The 17,940-nt window shown below is 41.2% G+C and overlaps 1 protein-coding gene across 18 annotated transcripts in view; it reads left to right on the top strand.

Moving 5' to 3' along the window:
• LOC138757936 (polycomb group RING finger protein 3) overlaps nt 1–17,940 on the top strand; it is a 167,780-nt gene that overhangs the window by 46,892 nt on the left and 102,948 nt on the right. For 16 of the 18 annotated variants that reach the window (XR_011353999.1, XR_011353998.1, XR_011354000.1 and 13 more), the window contains one exon: nt 16,084–16,170. The exons of 1 other annotated variant lie outside the window; for it this stretch is intronic. Coding sequence is in view for 6 of the 17 variants with exons in the window: in XM_069926106.1 (XP_069782207.1) it covers nt 16,084–16,170 (87 nt within the window). In the remaining 11 variants the exon portion in view is untranslated. Of the gene's footprint in view, nt 1–11,656; nt 11,737–16,083; nt 16,171–17,940 lie in introns of all 18 variants that reach the window. One more of the 18 variants, XM_069926104.1, reaches the window with a different exon arrangement.

Here is a 17,940-nt window from a genome sequence, read left to right as displayed (position 1 = left end):
CGCTTATCTTTGTGAGGTTTTTCAGTTGGTTGTTTTTCCAGACTCTTTTGTGTAGTCTTCCAAAGGCACTATTTGCCTTGGCGAGTCTGTTGTCTATCTCATTGTCGATCCTTGCATCTGATGAAATGGTGCAGCCGAGATAGGTAAACTGGTTGACCGTTTTGGGTTTTGTGTGCCCAATGGAGATGTGGGGGGGCTGGTAGTCATGGTGGGGAGCTGGCTGATGGAGGACCTCAGTTTTCTTCAGGCTGACTTCCAGGCCAAACATTTTGGCAGTTTTCGCAAAGCAGGACGTCAAGCGCTGAAGAGCTGGCTCTGAATGGGCAACTAAAGCGGCATCGTCTGCAAAGAGTAGTTCACGGACAAGTTTCTCTTGTGTCTTGGTGTGAGCTTGCAGGCGCCTCAGATTGAAGAGACTGCCATCCGTGCGGTACCGGATGTAAACAGCGTCTTCATTGTTGGGGTCTTTCATGGCTTGGTTCAGCATCATGCTGAAGAAGATTGAAAAGAGGGTTGGTGCGAGAAATGTAAAGGGTTGGGAACAAGAGCGCCAGAGCAAATAGTGGAGTGGTTATGGAAAAAGATGTTAAACCTGCTGGCAAAGCTGAGACTTGGTTGCGGGAGAGAACAGGACTGGCAGCTCAGTGTTCATTGGTTCCATTGTTTTAGACTTGATAGAGAGCAAGGGGTAAAAGGGGTTGAGATGGCTTTGCTTGTCAGGGAAACTGGAGAGGACAAACTGGGGGGATTGCCTACTGAGGCTATATGGGTGCAACTGAGGAATGAGAAAAGGATGACCATATTAATGTGATTATTGTATAGGAACCCAATAATAGGAATTAGAGGTGCAAATTTGTGTAGAGATAGCAGACAGTTGCAAGAAGCAAGCCCAGGATAAGATTCATAGCAGGAAGTGACAGCAAGGAACAAATGACGTACTTAAGTATAAGAAATATGAGAAAATACTTAAGGAGGAAATCAGGACGGCTAAAAGAAAGCATGACATTGCTCCAACTAACAAGTTGAAGGAAAATCTCAAGGGGTTCTCAATTCAAGATTTTTTTTGTCTGTAATATTACACGAAATTCCACTTAGTCTGCAGAAAGGCAAAGATTCGCCATCAGGAGAAATTGCAGTCAGAGAAAATGAAGCAAAAGAGAGTGCCTTCAGAGTCACTGAGTGTCCGTGGATTCACCTCCAGCACTCCCATAGCTTCTGCAGCCACACAGACTTCAGTTCAAACCATCAGCAACCTGACCTCCAGATCCAAACCCCTGACACAATCAGGAAACTCAGTGACCTTGGCACCTTCTTACATCCTGGTTCTGATAACTGGTCTGCAGTCTGCAGCCTGGTGTAAGTCCTTTGACTACAAGTTGCCAGCAGTCACCAGGGACATTCTGCTTATCAAATGGGGCTGGGGGGTGGTGTGCAGGTGTTCTCCCTGTTACTAGTGTTACGAGCCCAGAGGACCCATAAACCCAGCAGCAATAGATATTCACCAAGACAAATGGTTACTTAAACAAAAGTTGCTTTTTATTATCTTTAAACATGAAAATAGAATCAAACTTTTAACTTATCACCGTTGACATACTTAACCTAACTTAACCCCCTTCTAGTTCTAAGCGCAAGTGTATGTAATCTGTGTAAGTTCGGAAAAGTTCTTTGGTTCATAGTCCAATCTCACTTCTCATTCCTGCAAGTTCACTGGTTGCAGGCAATTCTTATACTGTGCACAGAATTTAACATGTATAAAGTTCACCAGGCTCTGGTGCTTGAAAGGTGAATGGTTACTGCTCAGGAAGGTTATTGTTGGTTTTCAGAGAGAGTTGTTGTTCCAGGACATCCACAACTGATTTACTTCCATCAGCCACTTCAGTGTCTTGCTGACAAAACTTGCCCCATCAGGGTTCTCCAGATGATGACCTCTTTCTTTCAGGTCACCACAGAGTTCCTTTTGGTTTCTCTTATTCCAAATGAAACATTAAACAGCCAATCCTCTCCTCTTGCATGAACCACAAAGGCTTTGACCAGACTGTCTTGCAAATGGGGCTTTCCACAAGCTTGCCAGCTTGTCATGTTCTTGTCCCAGTTGGCTGTAATACTGTAGAAGTGATCTCTCTCTCTCTCTCTCTCTCTCTCAGAAAGCCTGTTTGACTCCCTCTGCTTACCAAACCACATGACCCTCTTCCAGATAGCAGTGCCTTCAGCATGCTCTTTCATCTGTTGCCTTTGGTAAACAACAATCCATTAGTGAAGTCTTTTGAGCACTCTTCAAAGCTCTTGCAAAAGTTGTGCAGCCGTTATGTCTAGCATGGGGCAAAGCTCCAGCATTTCAAATAAAATCTGTTTTAAAGTGTTTGTATGTGACCTACTCTAACAAACCTTTCCCAATATATCTCCCAAAAACATATCTATTTACTCTGTCACACTAGTGCTCTGTGCCAGTCCTCTGTGCCCCTGAAGTCTGTAACCCCTCGAGGCCACTGCCCAGCACAGGTACTGCCATCATGGGTCCATACCCGTGGTTGCAGGATTTTAAATAAAACACTGTCAACTCCTTTAACAGGCTGTTCAAAGCCTCTATGGAGCCGTCGCCAGTCAGACTGGGTGGTAGGATTGTGCTGTTATGTCAAAGCAAACTCCCTGCTCATCGGTGGTTAGTACAGACTGAAGTAATCTTTCTAAGGTGGATTATCCAGCACTATCCCGCCGCTGCTTGTTGGTGCATCCTGCATGGACTACTTTGCTATATCCTGTGCTGAACCATTGACTGCATGCAAAGTTTCATCATTAGCTGATGGTCTTTATGCCTTTGGTAGATAAAATGCAATGCATAGTCCTACAGAAGTGGGCTCTTTGGCCCTCTGTCCAGACTGACCATCTTTACCAATCCCAAAAAAAGCGCTGCTGCTGGAGTAAAATATATATATTAAGAGCAAAAGGAGAGCAAGGGACAAAATTGGTCCTATTGAAAATCAGAATAGTTACCTGTGCATGGAGCCAAAAGAAATGGGGGAGATCGTGAATGGATTTTTTTGGATCTGTATTTACTTGGGAAATGGAGCAGTCTATAGAAGGGAGGCAGAAGAGCTGTGAGGTCATGGACCTCTGCAGATTACAGAGAAGGAGGTACATGCTGTCCTGAAGCAAATAAGGGGAGATAAATCCCCAGAGCCTGAGAAGATATTCCCTTGGACCTTCATGGAGGCTAGTGTAGAAATTGCAGGGGTCATAGCAGAGGTATTTCCAATATCCTTAGCCACAGGTGAGGTGCTGGAGGTTTGGAGGATAGCTAATGTTGTTCCACTGTTAAGGAAAGGTTGCAAGAATTATCTTGGAATTCATAAAAGGTTGGATCATAAAGAGAGCTTTTGGCACATTGGCCTTCATAAATCAAAGTTTTGAGCATAGGAGTTGGGATGTTATGATGAAGTTGTACAAGACATTGTTTAGGCCAAATTTGGCATTCTGTGCACAGTTTTAGTCATCTCTACAGGAAAGGTGAAGAAAAAATTAACAAGGATATTGTCAGGACTTGAAGACCTGATTTACAGGGAATAGATTATGACTACTCCCTGGAGTATCGTAGAATGAGGGGCGATCTGACAGCAATATATATAATTATGAGGGGTATAGATAGGGTAAATGCAAGAAGGCTTTTTCCACTGAGGAGAACCTCTTAATTTAGGGTGATGAGAGTGTGGAACAATCTGCCAGCGGAAGTGGTGGATGTGGGTTGAATTTTGACATTTGTAAGAATATTGGATAGGCACATGATTGGGAGGGATATGGTCCGGGTACAAGTCGATGGGACCTGGCGAAATAATAGTTTGGCATGGATGAGGTGGGCTAAAGGGCCTGTTTCTGTGCTGCAGTGTTTTTTGCTTTTCTGGTTCTTTTCCTGATGCCCCAACTTGTTTACCCTGTCAATCCCCCCAGAATTTCATAGATTTCAATAAGATCTCGCTTCCTAACTCGAAAATACCCAAAATGCTTAACCTTTCTTCAAATGTCAAGACATTCATCTCAAGAATTATCCTACTGAACTTGCCCTGTGGCGCTTCTAATGCTAACATATCACTACTTCAATATGGACACTAATATTGTACTGTATATGGTTCTCCAGCTGTCTTCATCCCTTAATTAATAAAAAGCAACTTTTGTTTAAGTAATGGATCCCAACTGATCTAACTTTTCATATCAGCCTACCACATAGGACTTTGTCAAAGGCCTTACTAAAGTCAATGTTGTAAATTGGTTGGTTGGGGTTGGGTGTTGGGTTTTCCCTCCTTTGTCTTTTGTCAGTGAGGTGGGCTCTGCGGTCTTCTTCAAAGGAGGTTGCAGCCCGCCGAACTCTGATGCGCCAAGATGCACGGTTGGAGGCGATATCAGCCCACTGGCGGTGGTCAATGTGGCAGGCACCAAAAGATTTCTTTAAGCAGTCCTTGTACCTCTTCTTTGGTGCACTTCTGTCTCGGTGGCCAGTGGAGAGTTCGCCATATAACACGATCTTGGGAAGGCGATGGTCCTCCATTCTGGAGACGTGACCCACCCAGCGCAGTTGGGTCTTCAGCAGCGTGGATTCTATGCTTGCGGATTCTGGCAGCTTGAGTACTTCGATGTTGGTGATGAAGTCATAACGTCCATGTAAACAACGTACGCTGCCCTCCCCTTGTCATTCTTCTTGGTGACCCATTCAAAAAGTTTTTGAGAAACTATTTCCCACATACAAAATTATGCTGACTTTCTCTAATCAGTCCTTGCCTACTTGTCCCTTAGATTCCCTCTAGAAACTCACTCACTGCATTTGTTAGTCACCAGCCTGTAATTCCCTGACTTGTTCTTGCAGCCATCATTAAACAAAGGTACATTAGCCACCTTTCACTCTTCTAGTCCCTCACTCCTGACTAATGATGAAGCAAATTATCATCCCTAGTTCCCACATTGTCAGAAAACATACTTAGCCAGGCCGCAGAGATTTCTCCACCTTAATATGTTTTAAGACTGTTAGCATCACCTCTTTTGTAATTTGGATATGGTCCCAAACATCAGTGCTCATTTGCTACAATTCCTTAGCATCCATGATTGAATTCGCCCATCGTTATTGAATGAAGATCTACCAGGACCAATGCCTGAAGAGGCCGCACAAAATCAGTGAACCGGTGCGGACTCGAAAGGCCAACATGGCCTGTTTCTGCTCCATAAATGGTTATATGGTTATGACCTTCCCCACAGTAAATACAGATGAAAAATATTGATTTAAAACCTCCCCCGTCTTCTGTGGCACCACACATGGATGACCATATTGACCACAAAGAGAACTTTTCTCTTCCTGGTTAATCTTTTGCTCTTATTATGAGCCCAGAGACCCCAAAAACCCAGCAGCAACAGAAATTCATCAAGACAAACGGTTACTTAAACAAAAGTTGCATTTAATTATCTTTAAACATGAAAATAGGATCAAACTTTAACTTATTACTATTAATTTAATTTAACCTCCTTCTAATTCTAAGTGCATGTGTATGTAATGTGTATATAAGTTCAGAAAAGTTCTTTAATTCACAGACCAATCTCACTTCTCACTCCTCCAAGTTCACTGGTTGCAGGCAATTCTTGTACTGTGCACAGAATTTAACATTTTTGAGTTTCACCAGGCTTTGGTGCTTGAAAAATAAATGATTACCACTAAGGATGGTTCTTGTCGGTTTTCAGAGAGTTGTTGCTTGTTGGAAACCCACAACTGATTCCTTTCCGATCAGCCTCTTCAGTGTCTTGCCCCATCAAGGGTTTCCAGATGGGAGGGAGTCACGTGATGGAGTAGTGGCCGGACGGTGAACTCCAGCCCTCTCCAGAAAAGTCGGGAAAAACAAAGGAAAACACAAAGGCACAGAAATAAAAGTTACAGAAAAGTGAGTATAAAGGTGGAAAGAAGATGGCGACAAAAAAAGAAAAATCTAAAACAACGGTAAGAAGAGAGGAAGAGAAGACAAAGGAGGAAAAAGGTGAAGGCCTTACCTGTCCGAAGAGGCCCGCTGCGGAGAGAGAAACCCGCTCCCTCAGGTCGGTAAATAATGGACTACAAAAATGGCTCGCAGAGCCGAGTAAAAGTGCGCAACCGCGCATGCGCGAAGTATCGCGCATGCGCGATGCGAATGAAAAAAAACACACCGACGGGAGGGGGGACCAGCTGGGGAGTCGACCTCCACAGCCGGCAACGACAGCTGCAGAACACCTGCAGCAAGAAGAGACCACAGAAGACAATAGAAACAAGAAAGAAGAGGAGGAAAGGGCACCAAAGAAACAACAGATGGTCAACCCAGAGGAAGAAGAAGAGGAAGAGTACAGGGAAATAGAAGAAGAAAAGAAAGGCAAGGTAAAGGATATACTTGCTCTTATTAAAGGATACATGGAGTCATTTAAAGAATGGCAAACACAGGAATTTAAGGATTTAAGAAAAAGAATAAACAACACAGAAGAGAAAATAAATAAAATGGAGATGACCTTAACAGAAATGGGAAAGAAAATGGACAAGATGGAAGAGCGGGCAGTAGCAGCAGAAATGGAGGTAGAAGACTTAAAAAAGAAATTGGAGAAATCTAATAAAAAAACTAAAGAGACACAAGAACTACTAGCTCAAAAAATAGATACAATGGAAAACCATAACAGAAGAAATAACATAAAGATAGTGGGCCTTAAGGAAGATGAAGAAGGCAAGAATATGAGGGAGTTTATAAAAGAGTGGATCCCTAAGACCCTAGGATGTCCAGAACTACAGCAAGAAATGGAAATAGAAAGGGCACATAGAGTATTGGCCTCTAAACCACAACCACAACAAAAACCAAGATCTATTGTAGTAAAATTCCTAAGATATACTACAAGAGAAAAGGTACTGGAGAAGACAATGGAAAAAGTAAGAGAGGGCAACAAACCACTGGAGTATAAAGGGCAAAAAATCTTCATTTATCCAGATATAAGTTTTGAACTCCTAAAGAAGAGAAAAGAGTTCAATACAGCAAAGGCGATTTTATGGAAGAAAGGGTATAAATTTATACTAAAGCATCCAGCGGTATTGAAAATATTTATTCCAGGACAACAAAACAGACTATTCTCGGATCCAGAAGAAGCACGAAAATTTGCAGAACAATTACAAAAATAGACTGAGGGAGGAAGACGGGTAATGAGAGTTAAAATGATCACAATTGATATGGATGTGGGTAAAGACAAAAATAGACTGAGGGATGAAGACGGGTAATGAGAGTAAAAATGATCACGATTGATATGTATGCGGGTAAAGAGGTATAAGAGTGAATAGAGACAATGAGCATACATGAATGTATCTGTACTTAGAGGAAAATATAGATAGTATAGACAAGAATTAATAAGGGAAGGTAATGGAATAGAGAGAATAAGGAGGGAATTAAAAGAGTGACCTTTGTGACATATGAAAAGTGAAATCTTTTCTGGGGGAGGCGGGGTGGGGGGAAATAGCGGTCACTGCAAAATCAGTTGACGCTTGCGAGTGGATTCGCAAATCCAAATGGAGAGGGGAGATGTGGTTGTCCGACAAGGGATAAAGGACAACTCAGGAGGTGAAGGGGAGATTGGGGATAAATAAGATAGAAATAGGAGAATAAGGAAAATGTTGGATGTTGTAGAAATGTTGTCTTATAAAGAGTTGAAAATAAGAAAACAGAAATGGAAAAGGAGGAAAGGTAATGATGGAAAAACGGAAAGAGAAGATAAACAAAATATAAAAGGGCTACGCTGAACTATATGTCTTTAAATATTAATGGAATACATAACCAAATTAAAAAGGAAGAAACTTCTAAATTTAAATGAATAAATGTATTCCATTAGAAAAAATAACATATAGGTTAAGAAATAATATTGAAATATTCGAACAAGTATAGGAGCCTTACATTAAATACAATAGCGAAAACCTACCGGGGACAAACATTACCTAAGTTGATGGAAGGAGAAGGAAAGAAAAGAATGGACTCAGTAGAATTTCTGGTGTATTTTTGTTGAATGACAACATTGTCTGACTGGCTTAATGCAACCTAGATTGTATACCTAAAATGGATGAGAGGGGGGGTGGGTGGGGGGGTGGCTTGGGAGGAGGGGGGGGGGGGAGAAAAAGTCACTGTATATGTGTGAAAAAGAAATAGTGTATATCATGGCTAATGTGATTTATGGTGTGAAAAATAAAAAAATTTAAAAAAAAAAAAAAAAGGGTTTCCAGATGATAACCTCTTTCTTTCAGGTCACCACAGAGTTCATTTTCTGTTTTCCTTTATTTCAAGTGAAACATTATACAGCCACCATCTCCTCTTCTGTCAAGGGCTTTGACCAAGCTGAACTAATAACTCACAACCTGTCTTCAAAATGGGGGTTTTCCACAAGCTTGCCAGCTTGTCCTGTTCCAGTCCCAGCTGCTGCTGCTGAACTGTAGAACAGAGAAAAAAAACATATGACCCTCTTAGAACAGCCAACTGCACTCAGACAGACTGCAGCTCCGGACCTAATCTTTTGTTCATTCATCTGTTGCTTTCCAAAACAATAATCCATTACTCCACAGCATGTCCAATTAACACCTACAAGTGAAGTCCTTACAGGCATTCTTCAAAGTTTGTGCAAAGGCAGTCGGAGCCTGGACTATCTGTCTTGAGCAGAGCTCCAGCATTTTCACAAGATCACAAGACAAAGGAACCGAAGCAGGCCACTAGGCCCATTGTGTCTGTTCCGTAAATCTACACTAGTTCCAATTTCCAGCCTTTACCCCATTTCCCTTGATGCCCTCACTAATGAGATACTTGTCCATTTCTTGTTTAAATACTCTCAGTGATCTGGCTTCCACTGCTGTTCCGCAGATCCACAACCCTCTGGCTAAAGAAGTTCTTCCTAATCTCTGTTTTATATGGATAACATCTAATTTTCAGACTATGACCCTTGTCCTCGATTCACCCACCAAGGGAAACATCTTACCCGCATCCACCCTATCTAAACCTTTCAAAATACCTCTATGAGATCTCCTCTCATTCTCCTATACTCCAATGAATACAACCCAAGAGCTGCCAAATGTTCCTCATACATTAGCCCTTGCATTCCAGGAATCATCCTAGTAAATCTCCTCTGCACCCTCTCCAACAACATCACATCCTTTCTAAGATAGGGGGTCCAAAACTGCACACAGTACTCTAAATGAGGTCTCACCAGTGCCCCATAGAGCCTCTTTTATACACTATTCTTCTTGAAATGAATACCAACACAGTATTTGCTTTCTTCACTACCAATTTCACCTGGTCATTAACTTTTAGGTTTCCTTGAACGAGGACACCCAAGTCCCTTTGCACATCTGAGGTCTGAATTTTCACTCCATCCAAATAGTATTCTGCCTGTTAATTTCCACTGCCAAAATGTACAACTGTACATTTCTCTATGTTAAATCTCATCTGCCATAATTTTGCCCAGTCTTCTAATCTGTCTATATCCTTCTACAACTTTACAGTTTCTACTACACTTCCTACTCCGCCACCTATCTTGATGTAATCCGCAAATTTGGCCACAAAACCATTTATACCACAATCAAAATCATTAATATAAATTATAAACTGCAGTGGCCCCAATGCCGACCTCTGTGGAACACAACTAGTTACAGGCAGCCATCCAGAACGGGAACCCTTAATTTCAACCCTTTGCTTCCTGCCTATCATCCACTTTTCTATCCAGTTTAATAACTTCCCTGTAATTCCATGGGCCCTCATCTTATTTAGCAGCCTAATATGTGGCACCTTATCGAAAGCCTTTTGAAAATCTAAATAGATAACATCCACAGCCTCTCCTTTGTCTATCCTATGAGATTTCTTCAAAAAACTCTAATAGGTTGGTCAGGCAGGACCTACCCTTTAAAAAACCATGCTGACTTGGACCTATCCTGTCTTGCATCTCTAGGTATTTCATCACCTCATCCCTGAGGATCGACTAATATCTTCCCAACCACTGATGTCAGACTAATCGGTCTATAGTTTCCTTTTTTCTCTCTCTCACCTTTCTTAAACAGCGGAATCACATTTGCGACTTTCCAATCCTCTGGAATTCTTCCAGAGTCTTTTGATTTCTGGAAGATCATCGTCAATGGATCTACAATCTCCAAAGCCACCTCTTTCAAAACCCTTGGATGTACCTCATCCGGCCCGGGATAGTTATCAATCTTTACTCCATTTAGTTTGACTAGCACAATTTCTCTAGTAATCCTGATTTAGTTCCTCTGCCATCTCTTTATAACCCATTACAGCACACATGTCAAACTCAGGCCCGCGGGCCAAATTTGGCCCATGATATAATTATATTTGGCCCGCAAGATCATATCAAATATGTATTAGAGCTGGCCCGCTGGCCACCGCGCCAGTATAGCGCATGCACAGCTAATACTACAAATCCCAGAATGCTTTGCAAATGCATTGGCGTCAGCCCGCTAATCGCCCCCACCTCCTCTCTTTACTTTCATTAGCATCTGTGACCTGTCGCCCAACTCACATGTAATAAACCCCTTACGAAAAATGGCCAAACGAAAGACAGAAAACAGGACCTTTCAAGACAGGTGGGAGGCAAACTCTGACCCCAGAGTTTGATGAACTTGCATCTAAGAAGAGATGCCAAGTATCTGGTTTAGACCCCAGGTGCATCAGAGTAAATCACAGTGTAGCAAGCTAAGCTTGGATTAATATTTTCTTTGGTTAACTTTGGACTGTTCATAGTTGAAAGATTGGATTTTCATTGAAGCAGGTTGTTAATTTTTTGACTTCTTGGCTTGTGAAAAAAAATACATTTAAAAGGAGCTTAAAGGCTATAGAGAAATATTATTTATTGAATATTTTATTTCTCATTTGTTAATGCTTCTTCTGGAAAGAGTTTAACCAAAACTATTATTAAACATTTATTTTAATAAGAAAAAGTTTAACATTACATATGTTGAAAGAAGAGAAAACAAGCAGATGTTGTTGAAAATTTTCAATAAATATTTAGTTTGGCCCACAACTTAGTCCAAGTTTTTAATTTTGGCCCTCTGTGAATTTGAGTTTGACATCCCTCCATTACAGTTTCCCCAGCATCATTCTCTATCAGTCCTAAGTCAACATGTGTTTCTTATTTATTTGAAAAAAAACTTAGTATCGTTTTTTTTTTATATTTTTACCTAATCTCCTTTCATAGCTCATCTTTTCTTTCTGAATGACTTTCTTTATCTCTTTCTGTAATTGTCGAAATGAATCCCAGTCTTTTGATTTCACACTAATTTTAGCTTCCTTGTATGCCCTCACCTTTGCTTTTATCTTAGCCTTCACCTCTTTTGTTAGCCACAATGGTACCATCTTTCCTTGGACAAATTTCTTTTTCCTTGGAATATATCTGTCCTGCAAGCCTTTTATTACTTGCAAAAATATCTTCTAGTCCTGCTCTGATCCTCCAATTAGTTTGCTTTCCCAGTTTACTTGAGATCTGTTTTGAAGTGTTTGTATATGTTCGTGACCTACATTATAAAACCTGCCACAATTTATCTCCTATAAAACATTTATATATAGAATATAAAATATACCATAAACTGTCACACTCTCATCTCTTGGATTTTTCTTTTACTCTCTGCCACGGAATAAAGATCTGAATTCCAGAAGTGAGATGAGTGTTATTGACCTTGATGGCAAGTAAGAGAAATGGCGTAAAAGAATCAAAATGCTTGTAAGTCCTCTCTTGAAGAATCTTCAATTGAGTCCAATCTCCCTCAAAGAATGATTGTTATAGTTGGAGGTCAGACATCCCACTTGAGAACATGACTGCAGAGCTCCTTGAGACAAAATCCTGAACCCAACCACCCTCAGGTGTTGTCACCTTCCATCATCAGGTCATACAAGGGAAAGATGAACCGTGTATAAATGAAACATTTTGCCTCCATGCAGCAAAACCTGCTGATATTGAGATATGTAACATTTGCCCAATGAATGTGATGGGAAGTAACCACATTTAACAAGAGTTTTTAATGTAGGATTTCTGGTGAATTACTTTCCACCATCCATATAGCATGTTAGGTATGTGGTCGTAAACTCTTTTGTGCCACATCCTTTTAGGCATGATCAAGGATAATCTTGGATCTTAGTATAAAAATACTGAATTGGTAGAGAGCAAATTATGACATTATTAGGCAGGAACTAGAGATAGTGAATTGGAAGGAGCTGTTATCAAGCAAGTCTGCAACTGACATTGGAGTTGTTTAAATGCCAACTAATTAGAATTGATATCAGCAATGTTTCAGTGAGGTGGAAGAACTTGGACGGCAAGATGAGAGAACCCATATGATATGAGGTTGTGAATCCTGTCAAAAAGGGGAAGGAAACGCTCAAGATTTATGAAGCTAAAATCAGGCAAGGCCCTGAAACAAATCAAGAATCAAGTAGGACATTAGGAAATCCAAAAGGGACCATGAAATGTCCTTGGTGAGCAGGATTAAAAGAGAATTCCCAAAGTATTTTATACTTGCATTAAAATCAGAAGGATGACTGAGGAAAGGATAGTCTTCAAGGACAAAAGAGGATGTTTGTTCTTGGAGGTGCAGGAAATAAGTGATCTACTAAATGAGTATTGTACTTTGCATTAACCAAGGAGAGGCATATGCAGGATCATTATTGGGAGCAAAGTATGGAGAATGTAAATGTGTTCAGCATTTAGGCATCAAAAAATAGATAGTTCTGGGTCTTTTGAAGATTTTTAAAATAGATAAGTCCCTGGGGCCTGATGGGATATTTTCCAGGTTAATGAAAGTGTCGTGAGGAGATGAGTTGGACTTGACAAAGATCTTTGCATCCTAACAACAGGTGAGTTCCAGGAGGAAACTAGAGAGTAGCCAGCATTGTGCTATGTTTAAGAAGGGAAGTGAGGATAATACAAGCCCTCTTCAAACAATGATAGATAGATCACCTAATTGGGGAGAGGGAGATACCAATGATCCTCTCTACCACTCTTATGTTTCTGTGGATTGTCCTCCAATCCAATGCTCTCCAGCAACTCTATCACACTGTGATATAGCTGGACAGGACACTCTCAGTAGGGCACCTATAAAAAGTTGACAGGATGGTGATCAGTAGCCTTGCCCGGGAATTGCAGTCACTGTTGTGCTTTTCTAACAACTGATAAGATGTGTGTCTGGAATTGGTTGCTTGTTAAATGGACTCCAAGGAACTTGGTGCTCTCTACTCTCTCCACTACCAAGTTTTTAATGTATAGTGGAGGATGGTTGTTCCTCGTCCTCCTGAAGTCCACGATCATCTCCTTCGTCTTGTCTACGTTAACACTCGGGTTGTTATTCTTGCACCATATCACAAGACTTTCCACCTCTTCTCTGTACCACAACTCAACGTTGTTGTTGATGAGACCAACTACTGTCGTGTAATCTGCAACTTGACAACTTTGTTGGAGCTGCATCTGGTGATGCTGTCAGGGCTCAGTAGTGTGATCAGGAGTGGGCTGAGCATATAGTCCTGAGGTGCATCAGTGCTTAGCGTGACAGTGCTTGACATTTTGTTGTTGACCTAGACAGACTCCATTCTTTCTGTTAGGAAGTCTAGACTCCAGTTGCAGAGGGGTGTAGTTGAATCCCAGCAAGGACAGTTCTCCACCAGCCTCTGGGGAATGGTTGTATTAAACACCGAGCTGAAGTCAATGAAAAGCAGCCTGGAGTATGAGGCGTGGTTCTCCACATGGGTTAGGGTGGAATGATCGGACAAGGCAATAGCATCATCATAAGACAGAAGGTAGTGGTGAAAGGGTAATGTACTGCCTGAAGTTCTGTAAGGATTAGTGTTTGGATCCCTTTTGTTTCTTACATAAATGATGGGAAAAAATTAGATGGTTGGATTAGTAATTTTGTAGGGATATTAAGGTTAATGGAGTTGTGATCCATCTAGAGGCCTATCAAAGAATATAAAAGGAAATGGATTATTGTAAATGTGGGCAAGCAAATGGCAAAGTTTAATTTAGACAAGAGTGAGGTGTTGCACTTTGAAAAGTCAAATGCAAATGACCCCATTGGTTCTCTGAAATTAGTAAGGGATTACTTAAGGTGGTATGTGAGTGGGGAGAAAGGTTGAGAACCACTGCTCTAGACCCAATTGATACAGAAATATTTTCCTTGAGAAAAAGTCATTGGCCCATTTCCTTTGAAGTTATGACACCGTGCACATAACGAGTCAGTTAGGTACGATTAAAACAGTGGTTTTCAAATTTTTTTCTTTCCACTCACATACCACCTTAAGTAATCCCTTACTAATCACAGAGCGCCTATGGCATAGGTGGAAAGAAAAAAATTGAAAACCTTTGGTTTAGAGGCTATGAGAGAGGTTGGACAAACTTGGATTGTTTTCTCTGGAGTGTTGGATGCTGAGATGCAACCTGATAGATTTGTGTATAAAATCACGAGAGGCATTGATTGGATGGACAGTCAGAATCTTTGCCCAAGTGTAAAAACTTCACATGGAAGAGAACTGGCTTTTAAGGTGCGGGAATGTGCAGAGTTTAAAGGGGATAAGTGATTTTTCAAAAAAATTTATGAACTAAGTGGTAGTTGTCTAGGACAGGTTGCCTAAGTAGTGGTGGAAGCAGATACAATAGTCATGTTTAAGAGGCTTCCAGATGAACACCTGAATATACAGGGAACAGAAGAATATGGATCACATACTGCAGCAGTTTTAACTTAAATTGGGTGTCATGTTTAGCAAAGATATGTGGGCCAAAGGGCCTGTTTGTGTACTTCACTGTTCCTATGTATGTAAAACAACCCAGGTTTGTTCACTCTCCTTGTTAGCTAAAACACTCCAATCTATAAAACATTCTCATGAATCTCTTTTGCACCCTCTCCAAAGCTTCTACTTTCCTGCATTGTGGCAACTAGAACCGCATATAATACCACAAATGTGGCCTAATGTGACGTCTTGACTTTCATATTCAGCATCCGAACTGATGAAGGCAAGAATGCTTACTACCTTATCTACATGTTACTCTCAGAACATAGAACACACAGCACAGTACAGGCCAACAGTGTTGTACTGACCTAATAACCTACTCAAGCAACTACCTAAAATTTCCCTTCTGAATAATCCTCCATTTTTCTCAGTTCCATGCACCTAATTGTCTTTTAAAAGATCCTTATTCCAGGCACCCCTTGAATTATCTATTTCAGCCCTGGGATGAAGCCTCTGGTCATCCACATGATCAATGCCTCTCATCTAACAGATGACTTTTCATCCTCTGTCATTTCAAGAAGGAAAAAACTAAGTTCACTCAATCTATCCACATTAGGCATGCTCTCCATTTCAGACAACATCCTTGTAAATCTCCTCTGCACCTTTTCTATCGTATCCACATCTCTCCTGTAATGAGGAGACTGGAACTGAACACAATATTCCAGGTGGGGTCTAACCAAGGTCGTGTGTGGCTACAACATTACTCAATCCTACAGTTAATAAAGGCCAACAAACCATATACCTTCTTAATTACACTATCAACCTGTGTAAAAGCATTGAATGTCCTATGGACAAGGATCTCTCAATTTGTCCACACTGCTCAGAATCCTCCCGTAAACATTGTATTCTGCCTTCAGATTTGATCTACCAAAATGAACCAGTTTGCTCTTTTCTGGATTAAACTCCATCTGCCACTTCTCAGCCCAGCTCTGCATCCTATCAGTGTCCTTTTATAATCTCTGGAGCAGAGGTTGATAGGTTCCTGATTATTAAGGGTGTCAAAGGTTATGAGGAAAATGGGGTTGAAAGGAAAAATACATCAGCCATGATTTGAACAGTGGAGCAAACTCAATCAGCTGAATAGCCTAATTCTGCTTCAAAGTCTTATGGTCTTATAGGAGCACCCCTCCACCACTACCCTTATAATAAAGCCATTTGAATCTGAAACTGTCATTACTGAAAGTATCACTTTGTTAGTGATAAATTTAACCTCACCAGAGTCTTTGGACAGTGTACAATGTGTGTGGTACTGTTTATGTTGTAACCTAGACGGAATGTCCTTGTCTTACCTTAGGTGTTTCACTTGACTACTCAAAAGTTCAGATCTACTCCGGCCTCGTCACATGACTACACTGCAGTACTCCGTGTCAGAGCAGCACAGGTGAGTTGAACATCTCTGCGCTTCAAATTCATAGAACATAGAACAATACAGCACAGTACAGGCCCTTCACCCCTCGACATTTTGCCAACCCATATATCCCTTCTTTAAAAAAAGTACTAAACCTTCCCTACTGCATAACCATCTATTTTTCTTTCATCCATGTGTCTGTCTAAGAGTCTCTTAAATGCCCCCATTGTTTCAGCTTCCACCACCATCCCCGGCAAGGCATTCCAGGCACCCACAATTTGTGTATATTTAAAGAAAAACCTACCCCTGATGTCTCCCTTAAACTTCCCTCCCTAACTTTGTACGTATGTTCTCTGTCCTAGGAAACAGGTACTGGCTGTCCACCAGTATGACTCTATGACTCTCATAATCTTGTAGACCTCTATCAAGTCTCTTTTCATCCTTCCTCGCTCCAAAGTGAAAAGTCTCAGCTCCGCTAACCTTGCCTCATAAGACGTTTCCCAATCCAGGCAAACCTGGTAAATCTCCTCTGCACTCTCTTCATAGCTTCCACAATCTATAATGAGGTGACCAGAGCTGAACACAATGCTCCAAGTGTGGTCTTACCAGAGATTTGTAGAGTTGCAACATGACCTCTCTATTCCTGAATTCAATCCTCCTATTAATGAATCCAAGCGTCCCATCGGCCTTCTTAACTATCCTATCAACCTGTGCGGCAACCTTGAGGGATCACTGGATTTGCACCCGAGTCCCTCTGTTCATCCACACTCCTAAATAACTGACCCATTAACTCTGTACTCAGCCTTCTGGATAGTCCTTCCAAAATGCATCACTTCACACATTTAAAAAAAATATATTTTATTTATGATTTTCCAAACTTAAACTCAAATAGTTATCAACATTATCAGCATTGACTACAATTTACAATTATCAATTTTATAGTTTTCTGCAGAGTTCAAGCTCTTTTCATCCCCTTTTCTCCCCACCCCCCACATTCAGCACTTAACTAATCACAGCTACACACAATATTCAAGACACTCACCACAAAGGTAGAAGACATATATCAGGCCTTTATGGGTTTGTCTCACAGGCTGTTTTCTTCTCTCTATTGCTGCTTGGGATGGGATGGAACTTCCTCCTCCTCTCCCCCCCCCCCCCCCCCCCCACCCACCGATTGAGGGATAGATGAGGAAGTTAGGGTGGCGATGTGCAATGGTCCACACTTATGCAGATTGAACTCCATTGGCCACTTTTCTGCCCAACTCTACATCCTGTCTATATCATCCTGTAACCTTTGATAGCCTTCATCTCAATCCACAATTCCTCCAACCTTCATGTCATCTGCAAATTTAATTACCCATCCTTCCGCATCTTCTTCCAGGTCATTTATAAAAATCACAAAGAGCAGGGGTCCCAGAACAAATCGCTGCAGCACTCCACTAGTCACTGACTTCCAGGCAGAATACTTTCCTTCCACTATGACTCTGCTTTCTTCCTACAAGTCGATTATTTATCCATACAGCCAATTTTCTACTGACCCTATGCCTCTTTCTGGATGAGTCTCTCGTGGGGAACCTTGTCAAATGCCTTGCTAAAATCCATGAGACCACATATACTTCCCTACCCTCATCAATTTCTTTTGTGACCTCCTCAAAAAATGTTAGGTACAACCTTCCCTTCACAATCATGACTTGAGTAGACTGTACTTCTCCAAATGCTGCTTTCAGTTCAGTACTGAATTATGGTATTCCGGTAGATGAACAGAAGAATCGAAGGAACAGCTGATAGCAATTTGAGAGAGAA

This window comes from Narcine bancroftii, chromosome 3, assembly GCF_036971445.1.
Source record: "Narcine bancroftii isolate sNarBan1 chromosome 3, sNarBan1.hap1, whole genome shotgun sequence".
Lineage (NCBI taxonomy): Eukaryota > Metazoa > Chordata > Chondrichthyes > Torpediniformes > Narcinidae > Narcine > Narcine bancroftii.
Note: the sequence above shows the minus strand (reverse complement) of the source record. Positions and strands in the feature narration are given on the sequence as shown.